Source organism: Cryptomeria japonica, chromosome 11, assembly GCF_030272615.1.
Source record: "Cryptomeria japonica chromosome 11, Sugi_1.0, whole genome shotgun sequence".
NCBI lineage: Eukaryota > Viridiplantae > Streptophyta > Pinopsida > Cupressales > Cupressaceae > Cryptomeria > Cryptomeria japonica.
In genome coordinates, this window is record NC_081415.1 from 502,515,189 (window position 1) to 502,534,455 (window position 19,267).

A 19,267-nucleotide genomic window follows, 5' to 3' on the forward strand; every position below is an offset into this window, starting at 1 on the left:
ACGCAGTCCACGCATATCTAATTGACCGATTAAACTTTTTTAACGAAGTCTGTCTTTCTTGAACAGATAAATTAGAAGTCGTTTACGTTTACCCACAATTTTCCACAAACCTCTTTGGGAAGAGTAGTCTCTTCCATGTAGGTCCAAATGTTCAGTAAGTCTTTTAATTCGACCGGTTAAATAACATACTTGAGATTCAACAGATCCTCTTTGTTCTCTAGGAATCAAAGAGGGGCGAACGGACAAATTTTTTATCATAAAAAAAAAAAAATTCCGAAATTCATATTTATTTCATTTAGAGTAAGAAAAAAGAATGAGATCCATTTCTTTTTGTTCATGGTCCATATATTCCTACGTTTCGATCGACTTTATCTTCGGCATAGAAAAATAAAATGCAATTTTCATAGAATAAAGTGACCATACCAGCAATATTTAATGTGGGAGCTGGGATTATTAAAAAGAATGATGCACTTTCCTTTTCTATTGGGAAAGAAAAAAAGATGACGGAATGATTCATAAATTTCCCATCTTGAAGGTCAGAGAGAAAGGCTGTAGTGGATTATAGAACTGTGTCCCTTCTGCCCGACCATCTTTCCAAGTACCTCCAAGAGACCCTAGAGATTCCCATTGCTCCTCTTGGAGGGTGTACACCACTTCCTCTAATTTATTCATCATTTTTGGGATCTTCTTGTCTATCATTTTTAGAATCTTCTTTTTTGGGCACAATAAAATCGGGGGGTCGAAAATAGTGGTGAAAATTGGGTCGAGCCAGAGGACTTCTTCTCATCCTCTTTGTTCTCGTTCCCACTTATCCTCTTCCTCTGCTATGGAGGATGCTGTGGAAGAAAGAAAACCCTCGGGTTTTCTTCCTGGTGAATTAGCTGCAGGAAATATCTTCCAATCACCATCACCGTAAAGCTCAAGCTTAGAATAAATATACTCACTCTTAACATAAGAAAGAGCTTTTGCTACGGCCCAATACACTTTTTTCCTCCAAACATTGTTACGATTTTGTTTTTTAAATTTAGAGGTGCGTTTTTTTGGTACAGCCATAAGAATAGTATCCATTTTTATACCTTGATTTTATTTAGAAAAGATATAATATTTTATATTATATACTATTTTTTTTTTTTATTTTGCAAACTTATTATATCTTTAAATTCATTTTTGAGAATATTATATCACATTTTTCTTGCATTTTGCAACCTTATTCATATAATATTGATTAGCAATAGGGGATCCACGATACAAATTGATAATAATTATCAATTCTTACATACGTATATACTCACGAATTTTGAGTAAATGAAAACCCACTATGTCATTTTAACAGATTCAATTATTTCTTATCTTAAGAATTCCAATTGGTTTCATTTTCTATTAAGTTCCATTCTTAATACTACTATTCATCTACAATAGAAAATTGAATAAAATAAAAATGTGTGTGTACATGACTAATAGCGCAGTACCTAGACTGAAAAAGAGTTCCTTCTTGCTCATCTTACAAATATTTGATTAGTATCAGTATTGATCGGTTCCAATCTGGTATTTGCAAAAAAAAGATGAAAAAAGGTCACAATCAATATGAAATCGATAGGATTCCATCCCTTCCATCCCATATTCTATCGTTCTTTTTTATTCATGATCTATCATTTTTATTTTGTTCTCTTCAGGATCTAGTGGATTGGAAACCAAGAATGTGGAATATAAAAATATTTAGAATAATCATTTAATCTTCCTATGGAATTTATATACAAATATGCTTGGATCGTGCCTTTCCTTCCGCTTTCAGCTTCTGTACCAATCGGATTAGGCTCCTTATTTTTTCCAAGAGCAACTAAGAGTGTTCGCCGTTCATGGGCTCTTATTAGCATTTGTCTGTTAAGTGTAGCTATGTTTCTTTCTTTCAATTTGTTCTTGCAACAGATTATCGATGGTCCCATCTATCGATATTTCTGGTCCTGGGTTATCAATAATAAGTTTTCATTAGAGTTGGGCTATTTGATTGATCCACTTACTTCCATTATGTTAGTTTTAGTCACAACAGTTGGAACCATGGTTATGATCTACAACGATAATTATATGTCTCATGATAAAACATATGTGAGGTTTTTTGCTTACCTTAATTTTTTTAATGCTTCTATGTTGGGGCTAGTTATTAGCCCTAATTTATTACAAATATATATATTTTGAGAATTAGTAGGAATGTGTTCCTATTTATTGATAGGTTTTTGGTTTACGCGACTCAATGCGGCTAATGCTTGTCAAAAAGCATTTATAACTAACCGTGCAGGGGATTTTGGACTCTTATTAGGAATCCTAGGTTTTTATTAGGTAACAGGTAGTTTTGAATTTCAATATTTGTCTGAAAAATTAAATGAATTGTTTGCCATTGATTGGGTTGGTTCATTTTTTATTACTTCGTGTGCTTTTCTCTTATTTTTAGGTCCAGTAGCCAAATCTACACAATTCCCACTTCATGTATGGTTATCTGATGATATGGAAGGGCCTACTCCTATTTCAGCTCTTATACATGCCACTACTATGGTAGCAGCAGGAATTTTTCTTGTAGCTCGATTGTTTCCTCTTTTTAAAGCTCTACCTTTAATAATTTATCTTATCTCTTGGATAAGGGGAATAACAACTTTATTGGGAGCTACTATGGCTCTCGCCCAAAAAGATCTTAAAAGAGGCTTGGCTTATTCTACTATGTCTCAATTAGGTTACATGATGTTAGCTCTAGGGATAGATTCCTATCGAATCGCTTTGTTCCATTTGATTACACATGCTTATTCCAAGGCATTATTGTTCCTAGGATCCAAATCAGTGATCCATTCCATGGAACCCATTGTTGGATATTGCCCCCGTAAAAGTCAGAATATGGCTCTTATGGGTGGTTTGAGGAAATATATGCCAATTATAGGAATCACTTTTCTTTTAGGGACACTTTCTCTTTCTGGTATTCCACCTTTTGCTTGTTTTTGGTCTAAAGACCAAATTCTTAGTGATAGTAAGTTATATTCTCCCATTTTTGGGGGGATAACTTGGTTCAAGTAGGATTAACTGCCTTTTACACGTTTCATATGTATTTACTCACTTTTGAAGGGGACTTCCGCATAAATTTAGTTAATTCATATAACAACCATATTACATTATATTCGACTTCTATGTGGGGAGAGGAGGAATCCAGGATATTAAATAGAACGAGAGCAGATTCTATGTCGAATCAAATTATAGGAAGGAATAATTCCTTTTCCAAAGAAGCATTTCAAATTTCGAATAAGATGGAAGGATTGTACAAAAAGAACAAAGGTTTGGTTGTCACTTATCCTTTCTTTTATAAAGGATCTTTTGCATATCCGAAAGAATCGGGCAAGGCAATGCTATTTCCTTTAGTTGTATTGGGAATATTTACTCTGTTTGTTGGATTAATAGGAGTTCCTTTTTTTCGAAGCGGAATGAGGTATGACATATTATCTCAATGGTTTGCTTCATCGATGACCCCTTTTGATATGAAACATCCAAAGAATTGGTCCGAATTTTTCATAGACGCAATCCCCTCAATTGGTATAGCATTTCTTGGTATATTGATTGCCTGTATTCTATATAGACCTATTTACTTCTTATCATAGGATGTATATCATAAAACAAATCCTCATATGAAGATTATTATGGACCAATCGATTAATACTATATATAATTGGTCTTTTTATCAAGCTTATATAGACATATATTATGACATAATCTTGATTAAAGGTATACAAGGATTAGCTGAAACAAGTCATTCATTTGATCAATGGGCAATTGATGGAATCCCAAATGGAGTAGGTTTTTTAGGTCTTTTTGTACGAGAGGGAATGAGATGCTTAGGAGGGGGACGTATATCTTCGTATATATTTTTTTCCTTATTTTCTGTATTAACATCTATATTATTATATTACTATTCATTTTCATTCTATCCATAGAAAACTAGAATATATACATATATATCTTGCTATTTATCAGCATTGATGTCTATAACTGCATCCTTTTTCAATATCGTTCCCTAGATTTATTTTTTCAATAATAAAATATTATTAATTTATATTCTTTGTGAATGAATATGATTAAGTTATTTCATCAACTGGTTTACATGGAACAAATAGATAGAGAGAAAAAAAAAATGAAAAAATGAAAGATTATGAAAAAACTTATTGAAATGCTTGCAAAGACAAATAGGTGAGTCATTGATCCGATGAAGGTACGATCGCTGAGATCCATTTTCATACTTTACGACTTTCCAATACTTCATTTGCCAAAATAAAATTCTCGAGCGGATCGAATAAGATTTCACATATCTTATCAACTAGCCCATGATTCAAAGGCTGTACAGTCTGCATAAGGTAGAAAGATGAAAGGCCTACATGATGGAAATCAATTCGAGAGATTGATGAATGTATTTTAAGAAAACTGCTAGTAACAAATCACCTTAGCTCGCTCATAATTTTAAATAAATGAGCAAGCTAGCCCCGAGGTTTAGATTATTCCCAATCTACACGGAGATGTTGGTAACATTGCTGGGATAAAATTATCAATGAAATTAAAAAAAAGTGAAAAAAAATGTGTCGGGGCGAATAGAGGGTTACTCCAATTCAGCTCTAGAAATTGGACAATTTTTTACTCTTTTTATGGTCCGATCTCTGTTATCAACAATATCTTATTCATAATTTGAAACAATAATTTGCTATTTAGTCATAAAAAAAAAGTGCTTGAAGAAAAGAGCTCTCCTCAAATAGGATTTGAACCTATGACCAATCGGTTAACAGCCGACCGCTCTACCACTGAGCTACTGAGGAATAATGAAGGTATGAAGTTTCTATATATCTTTGAAATGAAACAACCTATAACAAGTGCATCAACAATTGAAAAATTCAATGCAAAGGTTTATTCAAAACACCTCCACCTTCTTGTGCCTATTCTAGGCTTATATTATAAGCCTAATAGGTTATGATAGCAATCCCTCCTTTGTTTCTTCGGAGACGGCGGTCAATCACCACCACAATCTTATTTGTTGCCTCCCCTCCTCCATCTGAGATACATATTGATAGATCGATACGGTGCTGCAGAGGTACCAGTGAGCTAAGTATATTGCAATTGCACTTTGTCGAAAGTCCAACAAAGACCTCTCTATCCCCGGCCTACTGGTTACCCTATAGCAACTACCCCTTTAACTACCCCTTTCTTTTTAAACCGTGAAACAAAGTGGATATAGTAGCACTCGAAACTGCAATTCGTAAATAGATGACCCTAATTTGAATAAGCAGGTGTCTTAATGAATGAGTAAGAGCCCTTGGTTCTTACCAATATGCCTGGCACCAATGAGAAAGAGTTATAGAAGAAGGTCATACACAAATAACTATATATATAATATAATCTTGAACATATGAAAAATAGTATGTATACACGGTCTAGGGACCTTTATAGTAAACCACAAATTTAGCTATTGGTATTCGCAGTTCTCTTACTAGTTCGAGAGCAGTCATAGTAATTTGAGAATTTTATTCTATATATCTATTATAGATACTCATAGTCTCTCTATGTGGACTGTTGTGGGTGAGGAGGGATTTGAACCCCCAACACCGTGGTTCGTAGCCACGTGCTCTAATCCTCTGAGCTACAGGCCCCGTCTCCACCAGATAACAAATATTGCATTTCGTAGTGTGGAATGGGAAAAAAAGAATGTCGGGGTTGGGTTTATTTTTAAAAAGAAGTAAGCTTTTTAATTATTCTAGCATCGAGCTATTTTCCACAGGGCTTCCCCTGCAGTATCGTCACCGCAGTAAAGTTTAACCACCAAGTTTGGGATGGATTGGTGTGGTTCCCCTACGCCTGAGACACCATAATTTCAAACCATAAACGAAGAAGGCGACAAGATATTGGTTAGTACTTGTCGAGTTCTCTGCTGGGCAGGGGCACCTTTTTGGGGCCCTGCCAAGTAGAGAAGAGAACTCGGAATGATACAAATGGAGCTATGCAATAAAAACTTCTTGGATTTTTTCGGCTTATTTTTTGGAAAGAACATATTGATTAGGAGTCAGAAAGACTCGATTCCCTTTATTGATCTTTTTTTATTCTTTATCACATCTATAGTAAAATGTTATATCAAAACATACTCTGTGTACCCGATCAGATCAATCGGGTCATGTCATGTAGTAACAAGGTTCAAATCTTCCGGTCTCTTAGGATGCCTCGGCTGCATGCATCACTGCACTTTCACTTGGCACCTATCGTCTAATAAACGCCTCATCTCGCCATGACCTTATGAGAGCACTCATCTTGAGGTGGGCTTCTTACTTATAGGTGTTCAACAATTATCTGCTCCGCACTTGGCTACCCAGCGTCTACCGAGGGCACGATAACTAGTACACTACAGGTGCGTCCTTCTCGATCGTCTCGTACTAAGTAAAAGTCCTCTCAATTCTCTAACGCCTACACCGGATATGGACCGAACTATCTCACGATGTTTTGAACCCAGCTCATGTACCGCTTTAATGGGCGAACAACCCAACCCTTGGAACATACTACCGCCCCAAGTGGCGAAGAGCTGACATCAAGGTGCCAAACCTTCTCGTCGATGTGAACTCTTGGGGAAGATTAGCCTGTTATCCCTAGAGTAACTTTTATCTATTGAGTGACGGCCCTTCCACTCGGCACCGTCAGATCACTAAGGCCGACTTTCATCCCTGCTCGATGGGTTGGTCTTGCAGTCAAGCTCCCTTCTGCCTTTGCACTCGAGGACCGATTTTCGGCCAGCCCGAGAAAACCTTTGCATGCCTCCGTTACCTTTTGGGAGGCCTACACCCCATAGAAACTGTCTACGTGAGACTATCCCTTAGACAGTAGGTTCAGTCGCAAGGTTAGACTTCTGGCTCTTCTAGAGTGGTATCTCACTGATGGCTCATGCCCCCCCGGAAGAGGGCCTTCTTCGCCTTCCACCTAAGTTGCGCAAAAAGAGCCCAAAGTCAATCCCAGGGAACAGTAAAGCTTCATAGGGTCTTTTTGTCCAGGTGCAGGTAGTCCGCATCTTCACAGACATGTCTATTTCACCAAGTCTCTCTCCGAGACAGTGCCTAGATCGTTACGCCTTTCGTGCAGGTCGAAACTTACCCGACAAGGAATTTCGCTACCTTAGGACCATTATAGTTATGACCACCATTCACCGGGGCTTCGGTCGCTGGCTTCCCTGTCATCAGGTCACCAACTTCCTTAACCTTCCGGCACTGGGCAGGCATCAGCCCCCATACATCATCTTACAACTTTGCGGAGACCTGTGTTTTTTGTAAATAGTTGCTCGGGCCTGGTCACTTCGACCTCCTTTGTACAAGGAGGCACCCCTTCTCCCGAAGTTATAGAGCTATTTTACCGAGTTCCTTAGAGAGAGTTATCTCGCACCCCTAGGTATTCTCTACCTACCTACCTGTGTCGGTTTCAGGTACAGGTACCCATTTGTTGAAGGTCGTTCGAGCTTTTCCTGGGAGTATGACGTGGGTTACCCAGCATGGAAACACGCTGGAATTCATTGGACATCGGCTCGAGGTATTTTCTCTACCCCATTCTGACCTTGCTTTTTATGGGTCACCTTCTGACCTTGAACCGCAAACCAGAAAGATGGCTAACTTATCCTACTCCGTCCCTTGGGACCAACAAAGGTTAGTACAGGAATATTAACCTGTTGTCCATAAACTATGCCTTTTGGCTTGATCTTAGGCCCTAACTCACCCTCTATGGATGAACCTTGCGGAGGAATCCTTAGGTTTTTGGGGCATTGGATTCTCACCAATAGTTGCGTTACTCAAGCCGACATTCTCGCTTCCGCTTCATCCACATCTGCTTGTGCAGACACTTCCCTCTGAGGCGGAACACTCCCCTACCGATGCATTTTTATTACATCCCACAGCTTTGGCAGATCGCTTAGTCCCGATCATCTTTGGTGCAAGAGCGCTCGAGTAGTAAGCTATTACGCACTCTTTCAAGGATCGCTGCTTCTAGGTGAACCTCTTGGTTGTCTTTGCACTCCTACCTCCTTCATCACTCAGCGATCATTTAGGGGCCTTAGCTGGTGATCTGGGTTGTTTCCCTCTCGACGATGATGCTTATCCCCCATCATCTCACTGGCTAACCCTTGTTTATCTCTAGCATTTAGAGTTTGTCTCCATTTGGTACTACTCACGCAGCCCGCACCGAAACAGTGCTTTACCCCTAGAAGATCCAGTCAACCGCTGTGCCTCAACACATTTCGGGGAGAACTAGCTAGCTCTGGGTTCGAGTGGCATTTCACTCCTAACCACAACTCATTCGCTGATTTTTCAACATCAGTCGGTTCGGACCTCTACTTAGCTTCACCTAAGCTTCATCCTGGTCATGGATAGATCACCCAGGTTCGGGTCCATAAGCAGTGACAATTCAATTTCCCTATGAAGACTCGCTCTCGCTACGGTTCCAGTGGGTTCCCTTAACCAAGCCACTACTTATAAGTCGTCGGCTCATTCTTCAACAGGCACGCGGTCAGATCTCCTCCCACTGCTTGAGATGAGAAACAGGCAGGCGGTCGGATCTCCTCCCACTGCTTAAGAGCGTCACGGTTTCATATTCTATTTCAGTCCCTGATGGGGGTTCTTTTCACCTTTCCCTCACAGTACTATTTCACTATTGGTCACCCAAGAGTATTTAGCCTTACAAGGTGGTCCTTGCTGATTCACAAGGGATTCCACGTGCCCCATGCTACTTGGGTTAGAGCATAAGCTGTCACGATGCTTTTTGCTACTGGACTCTCACCATCTAGGGTGTGGTATTCCACCCACTGCTTCGCCTAGTAGCATGATGCTTAGATTGCTCTCCCACAACCCCGTTTAAACGGTTTAGGCTGATCCCATTTTGCTCGCCGCTACTACGAGAATCGCTTTTGCTTTCTCTTCCTCTGGCTACTAAGATGTTTCAGTTCACCAAGTTTCCCCTTGTCTGCCTATGGATTCCATAGATAGTTAAAAAGGTTAACCTATTCAGGGATCTCTGGATCTATGCTCAATTTCCACTCCCCGAAGCATTTCGTCTCTTACCACGCCCTTCTTCGTCTTTGGGTGCCTAGGTATCCACCATAGGCCCTTTAGTTTTTTGAACCTTGCTATTCAAGGCCATCTTAAGGAGCTACTATAGTAAAGACATGAAAGCATCTTATCAACATCCATGAATGATAAATAATAGATAAAACTGTCGATTCTGACTGATCTGCTCCACAGAATCGTCACGGGATGGAGATAAGCGAACTCGAACCGCTGACATCCGCCACAGGGTCAACCACTGTCTATTGGACCCTCTTGATTAAGTCTACTATAGAAGGTCAACAACCAACAATTGCCTTCCCCCCGAACATAGCTCACAATTTTCATTGTACTGTGCTCTCCAAAGAGCAACTCCTCCCAAAAGCAAAAGTTGTCGACCCTAGGAATTCTTGAAGTTCTAAAGAATTAAAACTCTGGAAGAACCAAGAACAAAAAGCTCTTCTTTTTTCCACCCAACTCTTTGGTCTTAAAAAAGAGTGCCCTTCTCCGACCCTTCCTGCCCAATCGGAAGGGATAGCTAATGCGTTCCACTTCTCAAATCAGGGTATGTGGTCGGTCTGTGACCCCTGGATGCTGAAAGCATCCTTGGAGCGATCTTGTAGTTCCTACGGGGTGGAGATGATGGGGTCGGTCCATGGCATGACTTTTCCTTCTGCCCCATTTTTGGGGCTCAAAAGGGTTGAAGGGAGATAGCACATCAAGTTGTTCGCAAGGGCCAACTTGATCCTCTTCCCCAAGGATCCTAGAAGAAGGATCCCAAGGAGAGCCGCCAACTCCAACTATGGGCCATGTACGATCGATACTAGATCTAACCAACTACCCACCCTACCTTCTCTACATTCTTGACAGTCTATCTTCGTCTCAATAGGGTTTTTCAGTGGCATGTTACGGTCCTTTCCCCCATTACTAAAAAAAAGTGAACCACTGGTTCAGGTAAAAAATACTATCATTACCGCCTAAACAATCAGACATCCAACCCATAATCGCAACGACCCGATTGCAAGAGCGGAGCTCTACCAACTGAGCTATATCCCCATAGATGTCAAATGAAGTAGACAACAATCCTACTACATAGCGCATAATGGGTGGGCTATCCTAGGCTTGAACCAAAGACCTCGCCCGTGAAGTAAATCATCGCACCTATGATTACGTGAGAATCAGCTCTCTCTTCATCCAGGAGCGACTCATCCTTCCCGAACATAGCATACAATTTTCCGTTGTACTGCGCTCTCCAAGTGTACTTGTTCCCCTTCCTTCTTCTTCTTTGCCAATGGCAAGAAAAGAAGTCAAAAATTGGATGAGAAGAGAAAAGGAGGCGTTAATAAGATCCTCCTAACCCAATCCCAGACACTCCAAGATCCTTTTTCGATCCTTCTTTTCTCATCGTTCATTAGGAGATGAATAACGATTTCCTAATGTACTGATCCGGGAATTGTTCATAGTGATTGAGTGAGTCGAAGACCAAGGAAGTATTTACTTCCACTCTTTTTTCTCTTCTTCTTATAACTATAAAAAGTATCCCGGCCGGACAAGAATCCTATACTATAGATTTCTTTCCCGCATCCTACGAAAAAAGCATGAAAAGACTCGAATGATATGATCCCTCCGTCACCTTAGAATAAAAGGTGATCTCATAGTTCTTGGTCTGTGAAGATGCATTATTAGGTGCTTTTTTTACACATTTAGGCTTATAAATAAGAACTTCAGCCTGTGCTCGAGAGATAGCCTTCCATACACTGATAAGATATGTATGGATTCTCGAGAAAAAAGTAGCCAAATTGGCTACCCAAGACCGCCCAGATCCCACGAATGAATAGAAAATTTGATCTACATTCAATCTCACCTTAATCACCCCATCTATCCTTCTGATAAGAAAGTCAGTTTCAAACCCTGGCTCGAACAAAAGGAGTACGCCATGCTAATGTGCCTTGGATGATCCACATCTCTAGGTCAGGCGTTGATGAGCACATTGAACTATCCATGTGGCTGATAGCCTTCACAGCCCAGGCACAATGACGCAGTTATCAGGGGTGCGCTCTACCACTGAGCTAATAGCCCAGTAGGCCTCCCCAGTAGTAGGGGATGCCTGCCAAAAGCAAAAGAAATCCTCTTGCTTGCTTAACTTTTTTGAGACCTTATTTGTGTGTGTGTGTTTTTTTTCTTCCTTCTTTATTAATGAATGAAAACTTGCTTGTTATGTGAAGTTTTCATTCATTAATAAAAACTAAAAAAAATAATAATAAATAGTGAAACTTAACTTAACAATGTTTTTATAAGTATGATTAAGTATGATTTTTACCTCTTAAAAAAAAAGAAATAGAGAAATTATTTCAATAATTTCTCTATTTCAAATTCAATATTAAACTAAAACAAACACAGAAAATAGGAGCCTATCAACTTGTTTCGACCTGGGAAAATGAGCTTACTTATGAACTTCATTCTTACTTACATGACTATCAAGTAGCGAACTTCACTGCCGATAAACAACAAAAGACTCCATCTCCTGCAGATGGATCCTCGTGTCACTCACTCTCTTTCGCAAGTGTAATAGTGTATGAGCTCAACAAGCATTAGCTCTCCCTGAAAAGGAGGTAATCCAGCCGCACCTTCCAGTACGGCTACCTTGTTACGACTTCACTCCAGTCACTAGTCGTGCCTTGGGCATCTCCCTCCTTGCGGTTAAGATAATGACTTCGAGCATGGCACACTTCCCTAGTGTGACGGGCGGTGTGTACAAGGCCCGAGAATGAATTCACCGCCATATGGCTGACCGGCGATTACCAGCAATTCCTACTTCATACAGGCGAGTTGCAGCCTGCAATCCGAATTGAGGCCAGGTTTTTGAGGTTAGCTTGCCCTCGCGGGGGTGCAACTCTTTGTCCCGGCCATTGTAGCACGTGTGTCGCCCAGGGTGTAAGGGGCATGATGACTTGACATCATCCTCACCTTCCTTTGGCTTAACATCGATAGTCTGTTCAAGGTTCCAAAATCTTATGGCAACTAAACACGAGGGTTGCGCTCATTGCGGGACTTAACCCAACACCTTGCGGCACGAACTGACGACAGCCATGCACCACCTGTGTCTGTGTCCCCGAAGGCACTCCTTTTTTTCAAAAGGATTTGCGGCATGTCAATCCCTGGTAAGGTTCTTCACTTTGCATCGAATTAAACCACATGTTCCACCGCTTGTGCGGGCCCCCGTCAATTCCTTTGAGTTTCATTCTTATGAACATACTTCCCAGGCGGGATACTTAATGCATTAGCTGCAACACTATCTGGGTCGATATGCACAGCACTTAGTATCCATCATTTACGGCTAGGACTACTGGGGTATCTAATCCCATTCGCTCCTCTAGCTTTTGTCTTTGAGTGTCAGTGACGGCCCAGCAGAGTGCTTTCGCCTGTTGGTGTTCTTCCCGATCTCAATGCATTTCATCGCTCCACCGAAAATTCCCTCTGCCTCTACCGTACTCTAGCTTGGTAGTTTCCACCGCCTGTCCAGGGTTGAGCCCTGGGATTTGACGACGGACTTGAAAAGCCACCTACAGACACTTTACGCCCAATAATTCTGGATAACGCTTGCATCCTCTGTTTTATCGCGACTGCTGGCACAGAGTTAGCCGATGCTTATTCCTCAGATACCGTCATTTATTCTTCTCCGAGAAAAGAAGTTTACAACCTGTGAGCCTTGTTTCTTCACGCGACATTGCTCTGTCAGGCTTTCACCCATTGCGGAAAATTCCTCACTGTTGCCTCCCGTAGGAGTCTGGGTCGTGTCTCAGTCCTAGTGTGGCTGATCATCCTCTCAGACCAACTACTGATCAGAGCCTTGGTAAGCCATTGCCTCACCAACTAGCTAATTAGATGTGAGCCCCTCCTTGGGCGGATTCCTCCCTTTTGCTCCTCAGCCTACCTCATAGAGGTACTAATTCTATGGGGTATTAGCAACCGTTTCCAGCTATTGTTCCCCTCCCAAGGGTAGGTTCTTATGCATTACTCACTCGTTCGCCACTGGAAACACCACTTCCCATTTGACTTGTATGTGTTAAGCATGTCGCCAGCATTCATCCTGAGCCAGGATCAAACTCTCAATGAAATTCAGAGTTTCGTTACTTATTACTTATAGCTCCCTTCTTTGTGGACAAAGTCGATTTACGAATTATCTATCATCTATATAATATCTTTCTTATAAGAAAGATGTTTATCAATATCCTTTCATTTTGTTTACTAAATAATGAGTATCTTTCAGTTTTTTATCAATCAATGTCTTTGTTTGCTCAATTTTTCTAAAATCATCCTAACTACTAACGTTGCAAGATGATAGAGTAATAGCAAACAAAGACATTAATTGATAAAACTTTTTGTCATTTGTATTATTTGTTTCAACCCATATACCCATTATTAGGGTTCAATATATATATATATATATATTGAATACTATGGAATTATGAGTTTTTGTACTCCATATATAGGATAGAATGTTCATTAACACTTTGCTACGTATTAATGATACATTTTACTTTGTCTTTTCTGGTGGGTATTAAATAAATTAAATTTACATTTAATACACTATAAATATAAACCCCCTAGCCTCTTTTTTCATGATATAAAAAAGAGTGAACAAAAATAAAAATGGAAGAACTCGCATTAGATTTAGGGATAATCAGTTTTGAACTGATGACTTTCACCACGTCAAGGTGACACTCTACCACTGAGTTATATCCCTTTCCTATCCTCATCTAGAAGGGAAATTGTAAGAACTTTTCATTCCCAAAGAATAAAAAATGAAACTATATTATTATTCTCTGGAAGTTATATCTTGTTTTCATACTCTTTCAAAACCTCGTTAAAAAGGAATGGAATCATTCTGTAACTATTTACAGATTGACATTTTATTGAAAGAAAATTTGTAACTAAACTATGTAACCTAGTAGGCAAAGAGTTTTTTGCTTCTTCTATTTTGCATAGACTTATTCTGTTTAGATTCCCATCATAGACTAAAAAAAAAAAAAGAACTGTTTTTCCCTAGACTTTCTTGGTTTACATTGCCGATTGGCGCGCACAGCCGCTCAGAACCTATATATCTATTGATACCATTTTATCATAGGCCATTGAAATAAACCTAAGCAACCAAACCACGCCACCCAAACTAAAGCACAAAAGTAAAGATCTTTCATCAAATCGATTCCTAGTTAAATAATGCATAACTACATGGATAAGCTGACATTAACCCGTCAATTTTGAATTGAATTTGTGATTCAAAAAAAAAAAATGATATTTCGAGATATAAATAAAAAATTAGCATGTTAATAACAAAAATGGATTAAAAAAAGATTGTCACTCTCATTCTTTTTAGTAAAGAATGAAGAATTAAACCCGAAGGATTCAGAGAGCTTTTTTGTTACAAAAATAAAATTATATATATATATATATATATATATATATATATAATATATATATATATATATATATATATATATATATATATATATATATATATATATATATATATATATATATATATATATATATATATATAATACTAATCATTCGTGTTAAAATAGGAAAACCGCCCAATCAAGTTTCCATAACGAAGAAAGGGAATACTCGAAAAACAAAAATGTCCTCAAAAGAATTGAACGAGAAGCCGTATGAGGAGAAATTCTCATGTACGGTTTTGTATAGTGGCAGTAAAGATAACTTTACTGTCAACTTTTCCACTATCACCCCTAAAAAACCAAACTCTGCCTTACGTAAAGTCGCCAGAGTATGATTAACCTCTAAATATGAAATCACTGCTTATATACCTAGTATTGACCATAATTTACAAGAATATTTTGTAGTATTAGTAAGAGATGGAAGAGTTAAAGATTTGCCCGGTGTTAAATATCACATAATTTGAGGAATCTTAGATGCTGTCTCAGTAAAAAATCATAAACAAGGGCATTCTAGTGCGTTGTATATTCTTATCTAAGATTTGTATCATTTTATGATGATGCCATGTCAATTGCTAAAAACATGTAAAGTTTATGGCTAACCCAATAACGAACGTTTTGTAAGGGGACTAGAGCAGGCTAAAACAAACTAATTTGTAAGGATATTATATGTCTAAGGTTTAATATTGTATTGAATTCATTTCATAAGTTTTCCCTTACTGTAGTGTGTGTTAACATATAAATTGGAAATGTCTTGACCTTTTTGGAACAGGTTCAATTCAAATAGCATCAATTTAAAACACCTTCTTTTCTTTTTTTTTAATTCTTTTTTTAAACCTAAGGACTTAATCGTATAGATATAGAAAATACAAGATTTCTAATCATAGCAAAAGAAAGGAAACGGATACTCAATATGAGAATGAGTAAACATAATTCGAATGCATAAGAATGAATATCTTATATATGCAGATGGAATCATGTGGAAAGCTATATTCGACGAAAGTCGTATGTACGGTTTGGAGGGAGATCTTTGATACCTTTAGAGATCCACCCTACAATATGGAGTTAAAAAGCCGAAATAAGTAATTATTAGTCTTTATGAAATAAATTTATGAACCTTTTTCACACTCATGTCATGCCAAAGTACCGTAGAAAAGAAAATTGAGAAATTTGATCCGATTTATCATAATTGATTAGTTAACATGGTCATTAACCATATTCTTAAACACAGAAAAAAATCATTAGCTTATCGAATTTTTTATCAATCTCTAAAAAAGATTCAACAAAAACCAGAGAAAAATCCACTAATTGTTCTACGTCAAGCAATACAAAAATTAACTCCCAAATTGATAGTAAAATCAAGACGTGTAAGTGGATCCACTTATCAAGTTCCCATTGAAATAAAAAAGAAAGAAGGAAAAATACTTGCTATTTGTTGGTTATTAGAATCATCCAGAAAACGTTCTGGTCGAAATATGCATTTCAAATTGAGTTACGAAATAATGGATGCTGCCAGAGAGAAAGGCAATGCTATACGCAAGAAGGAGGAGATTCATAAAATGGCAGAATCCAATAAAGCTTTTGCGCATTACCATTAACCCACTAAGTATATAAATAGATCCACAGATTTGTTGCATTCTGGCCATTAAAAGAAAACTTACTTTGCCAAAATTTATCCAAATTTTCTTTTATTGGAATGAAAACGAAAGGAAAAGAAGAATGAAAAATAAATCGTAGATAAATGATAATAAGGAGATTATGGATGAATATTCAATCTTATTCATCAGGTTTATAGAAATGTAAATGAAAGAAAATGTTGCTCGAAGATTCATTGAAGTTACTAAATTATGATCCGGACAAAATGAAAAACTCATTTTCAATTAATACTTTTAAATCATTTTTATGAAAGAATTTCATTTGCTTCTCTTCTATGGAAGTTCCATTTTTCCAGAATGTATCCTGATTTTCGACCTATTCCTTCTTCTAGTGATCGACTTCATTTCTGATCAAAAAAAGACAACTTGGTTTTATTTCATCTCTTTAACCAGTTTAGTGCTAAGCACAACCTTTTTGCTATTTCAATGGAGAGAAGAACCTACAATCAGTTTTTTTGGTAATTTCCAAACAAACAATTTTAATAAAATATTTCGGTTTCTAATTTTATTATGTTCCACTTTATGTATTCCTCTATCCGTGGAATACATTCAATGTACAGAAATGGCTGTAACAGAGTTTTTTCTATTCATATTAACAGCTACCCTAGGAGGAATGTTTTTATGTGGTGCTAATGATTTAACAACTATCTTCGTATCTTTAGAATGTTTAAGTCTATGTTCTTATCTATTATCTGGATATACCAAAAGAGATGTACGATCTAATGAGGCTATTATGAAATATTTACTTATGGGTGGAACAAGTTCTTCCATTCTTGCTTATGGTCTTTCTTGGCTATATGGTCTATCTGGAGGAGAGATTGAACTTCAAGAAATAGCCAATGGTCTTATAAATACACAAATGTATAACTCTCCAAGAATTTGGATTGCACTTCTATCTATAACGGTAGGAATTGCATTCAAGCTTTCCCTAGTTCCTTTTCATCAATGGACCCCCGATGTATATGAAGGAGTGCAATTCATTTTACAAATTATGACATTTCTAAATCTCTTTTTTAGAGATGTTTCTATTTATAAAAACTCTATAGACATGTGGAAAAAAGACTGTTATTCCCTCTTGGGCTAAGACATCACTTTTACCAAAAATTAAATTGAATTCAATTAAGGTAAAGCAAAGTAAGAAACAAACTAAATTGTTTGATTGAATCAACAAATAGCTTTTACAAGTTAGTTATTACGGGTAGTTTTTACAAAGGATCAGATTAATGACGTGTACAATATTTTTATTCTTTACGTAGATGCTACATAGTAAGTTTTCATTTTTCAAAAACTACAAGTGTAAAAAAGAAGGCATCCGTCGACAAAAAGATTACCCTAAGATGAGCATCGCATGACTATTCAGAATGATTTAAATCAGATGGTTTTATTTTTTATTTTTAATTCTTTCATAACTACTGAACTTAAAAAAAAAAAGGATTTACCATAATAACCACTGAGTAAGGATTCCTTGGAAAGTTAAGGATTAGCGATTCTATTCTATCAATTGAATAGATTCAATCTTATACATACACGAGGAAGGTAATAAAAAAGAGAGAATCCACTAATCTTTTTTATCACTTAGGAGCCGTGTGAGAAGAAAGTCTCATGCACAGTTCTGAATGAGAGAAAGGAGGGGGAATTCCTCTTTTCGACTCTAACTCCCCCACTCCAGTCGTTGCTTTTATTTCTGTTATTTCAAAAGTAGCTGCTTCAACTTTAGCCACTAGAATTTTTTATATTATTTTTTATTTCTCATTGAACGAATGGCATCTTCTTTTGGAAATATTAGCTATTCTTAGCATGATATTAGGAAATTTAATTGCTATTACTCAAACAAGCATAAAACATATGCTTGCATATTCATCGATAGGTCAAATTGGATATATCCTTATTGGAATAATTGATAGAGACTCAAATAATGGATATGCAAGTATGATAACTTATATGCTGCTCTATATTTTTATGAATTTAGGAACTTTTGCTTGTATTGTATTATTCAGTCTACATACAGGAACAAATAACATTCAGGATTACGTAGGATTATATATGAAAGACCCTTTTTCAGCTTTGTCTTTATCTTTATGTCAGCTATCTCTAGGAGGTATTCCTCCATTAGCAAGTTTTTTTGGAAAACTTTATCTATTCTGGTGTGGATGGCAAGCAGGTTCCTATTTATTAGTTTCGATAGGGCTCTTTATGAGTTTTATTTCAATATATTATTATCTGAAAATAATTAAGTTATTAATGACTGAAAGAAACAAAGAAATAACTCCCTACATGCAAAATTATAGATTATCTTCTTCAATCTCAAAAAATTCTATCGAATTTAGTATGATTGTATGTGTAATGGCATCTACTTTATTGGGAATAGTAATGAATCCAATTGTTGCAATTGCCCAAGATACATTATTTTAGAAATTTATTTCTATAAATATTATACTTACTGAAAAAAGTAAAAATTGCCCTCATATTCTTAAAATTGCAGGGAATAGGCTTAAATTATCAGATGAACTTCTAATTACAAAATCAACTTGATCGTTAAATTAGAAGTTCATTTTGTACCATAAATATACATTTTCATTATGAGAAAAAGTCGTTCAAACGTGCATAAATAAAATATTTGTAATTCTGTTCTATTTTAAATAGAAAAGAATTACAAAAACATTGACGTAGATAATCTAATCTCGACACTTAATTGAATCGAGATAACCTTTCTCTTTCATCTAAAAGTTATTGTGAGTAAAGCACAATAACTTTTTATTTTAGTACATCCAGAAGGAATTGAACCCACGACTTCCCAATTATGAGTTGGGTGCTTTAACCATTCAGCCATGGATGCCATGGTAACGCAGAAACAAAAAAAAGTTGATTTTAAATTGAATTCTAATTTATGTTTCTAATTTTCAATAAGAAAGAGATTTGGGATTGTTAGCAATTTCTATAGGATAAAATGCTAATTAAAGGAACAATACAGATAGATAAGATCTAATTGGGGGGTACAAATAGAGATTCTTAAATTAATGAAAATTGAATGAAAGAAGTATCGTTCTAAATAGGGTCTAAAAATCCTATTTTATTTTTG

The 19,267-nt window shown here is 37.1% G+C and overlaps 1 protein-coding gene, 2 non-coding genes and 3 pseudogenes across 3 annotated transcripts; 3 read left to right on the forward strand and 3 right to left on the reverse strand.

Moving 5' to 3' along the window:
* Positions 1-1,740: 1,740 nt before the first annotated feature.
* Positions 1,741-3,973, forward strand: LOC131068279 (NAD(P)H-quinone oxidoreductase subunit 5, chloroplastic-like; annotated as a pseudogene).
* Positions 3,974-4,763: 790 nt separating this feature from the next.
* TRNAN-GUU (transfer RNA asparagine (anticodon GUU)) lies at positions 4,764-4,835 on the reverse strand. The gene has a single exon. It is a non-coding gene; the product is annotated as a tRNA-Asn (tRNA).
* A 6,854-nt stretch (positions 4,836-11,689) lies between these two features.
* LOC131860269 (uncharacterized) lies at positions 11,690-13,497 on the reverse strand (annotated as a pseudogene).
* Positions 13,498-15,663: 2,166 nt separating this feature from the next.
* On the forward strand, positions 15,664-16,170 carry LOC131859967 (small ribosomal subunit protein uS7c-like; annotated as a pseudogene).
* Positions 16,171-16,435: 265 nt separating this feature from the next.
* On the forward strand, positions 16,436-18,600 carry LOC131068280 (NAD(P)H-quinone oxidoreductase subunit 2 A, chloroplastic-like). Its single transcript, XM_058003449.2, has 2 exons — positions 16,436-17,157; positions 17,844-18,600. Exons 1-2 carry the CDS (start codon positions 16,436-16,438, stop codon positions 18,598-18,600), a joined length of 1,479 nt encoding a protein of 492 aa, XP_057859432.2.
* A 351-nt stretch (positions 18,601-18,951) lies between these two features.
* On the reverse strand, positions 18,952-19,024 carry TRNAM-CAU (transfer RNA methionine (anticodon CAU)). Its single transcript has one exon. It is a non-coding gene; the product is annotated as a tRNA-Met (tRNA).
* Between the last annotated feature and the right edge of the window lie 243 nt (positions 19,025-19,267).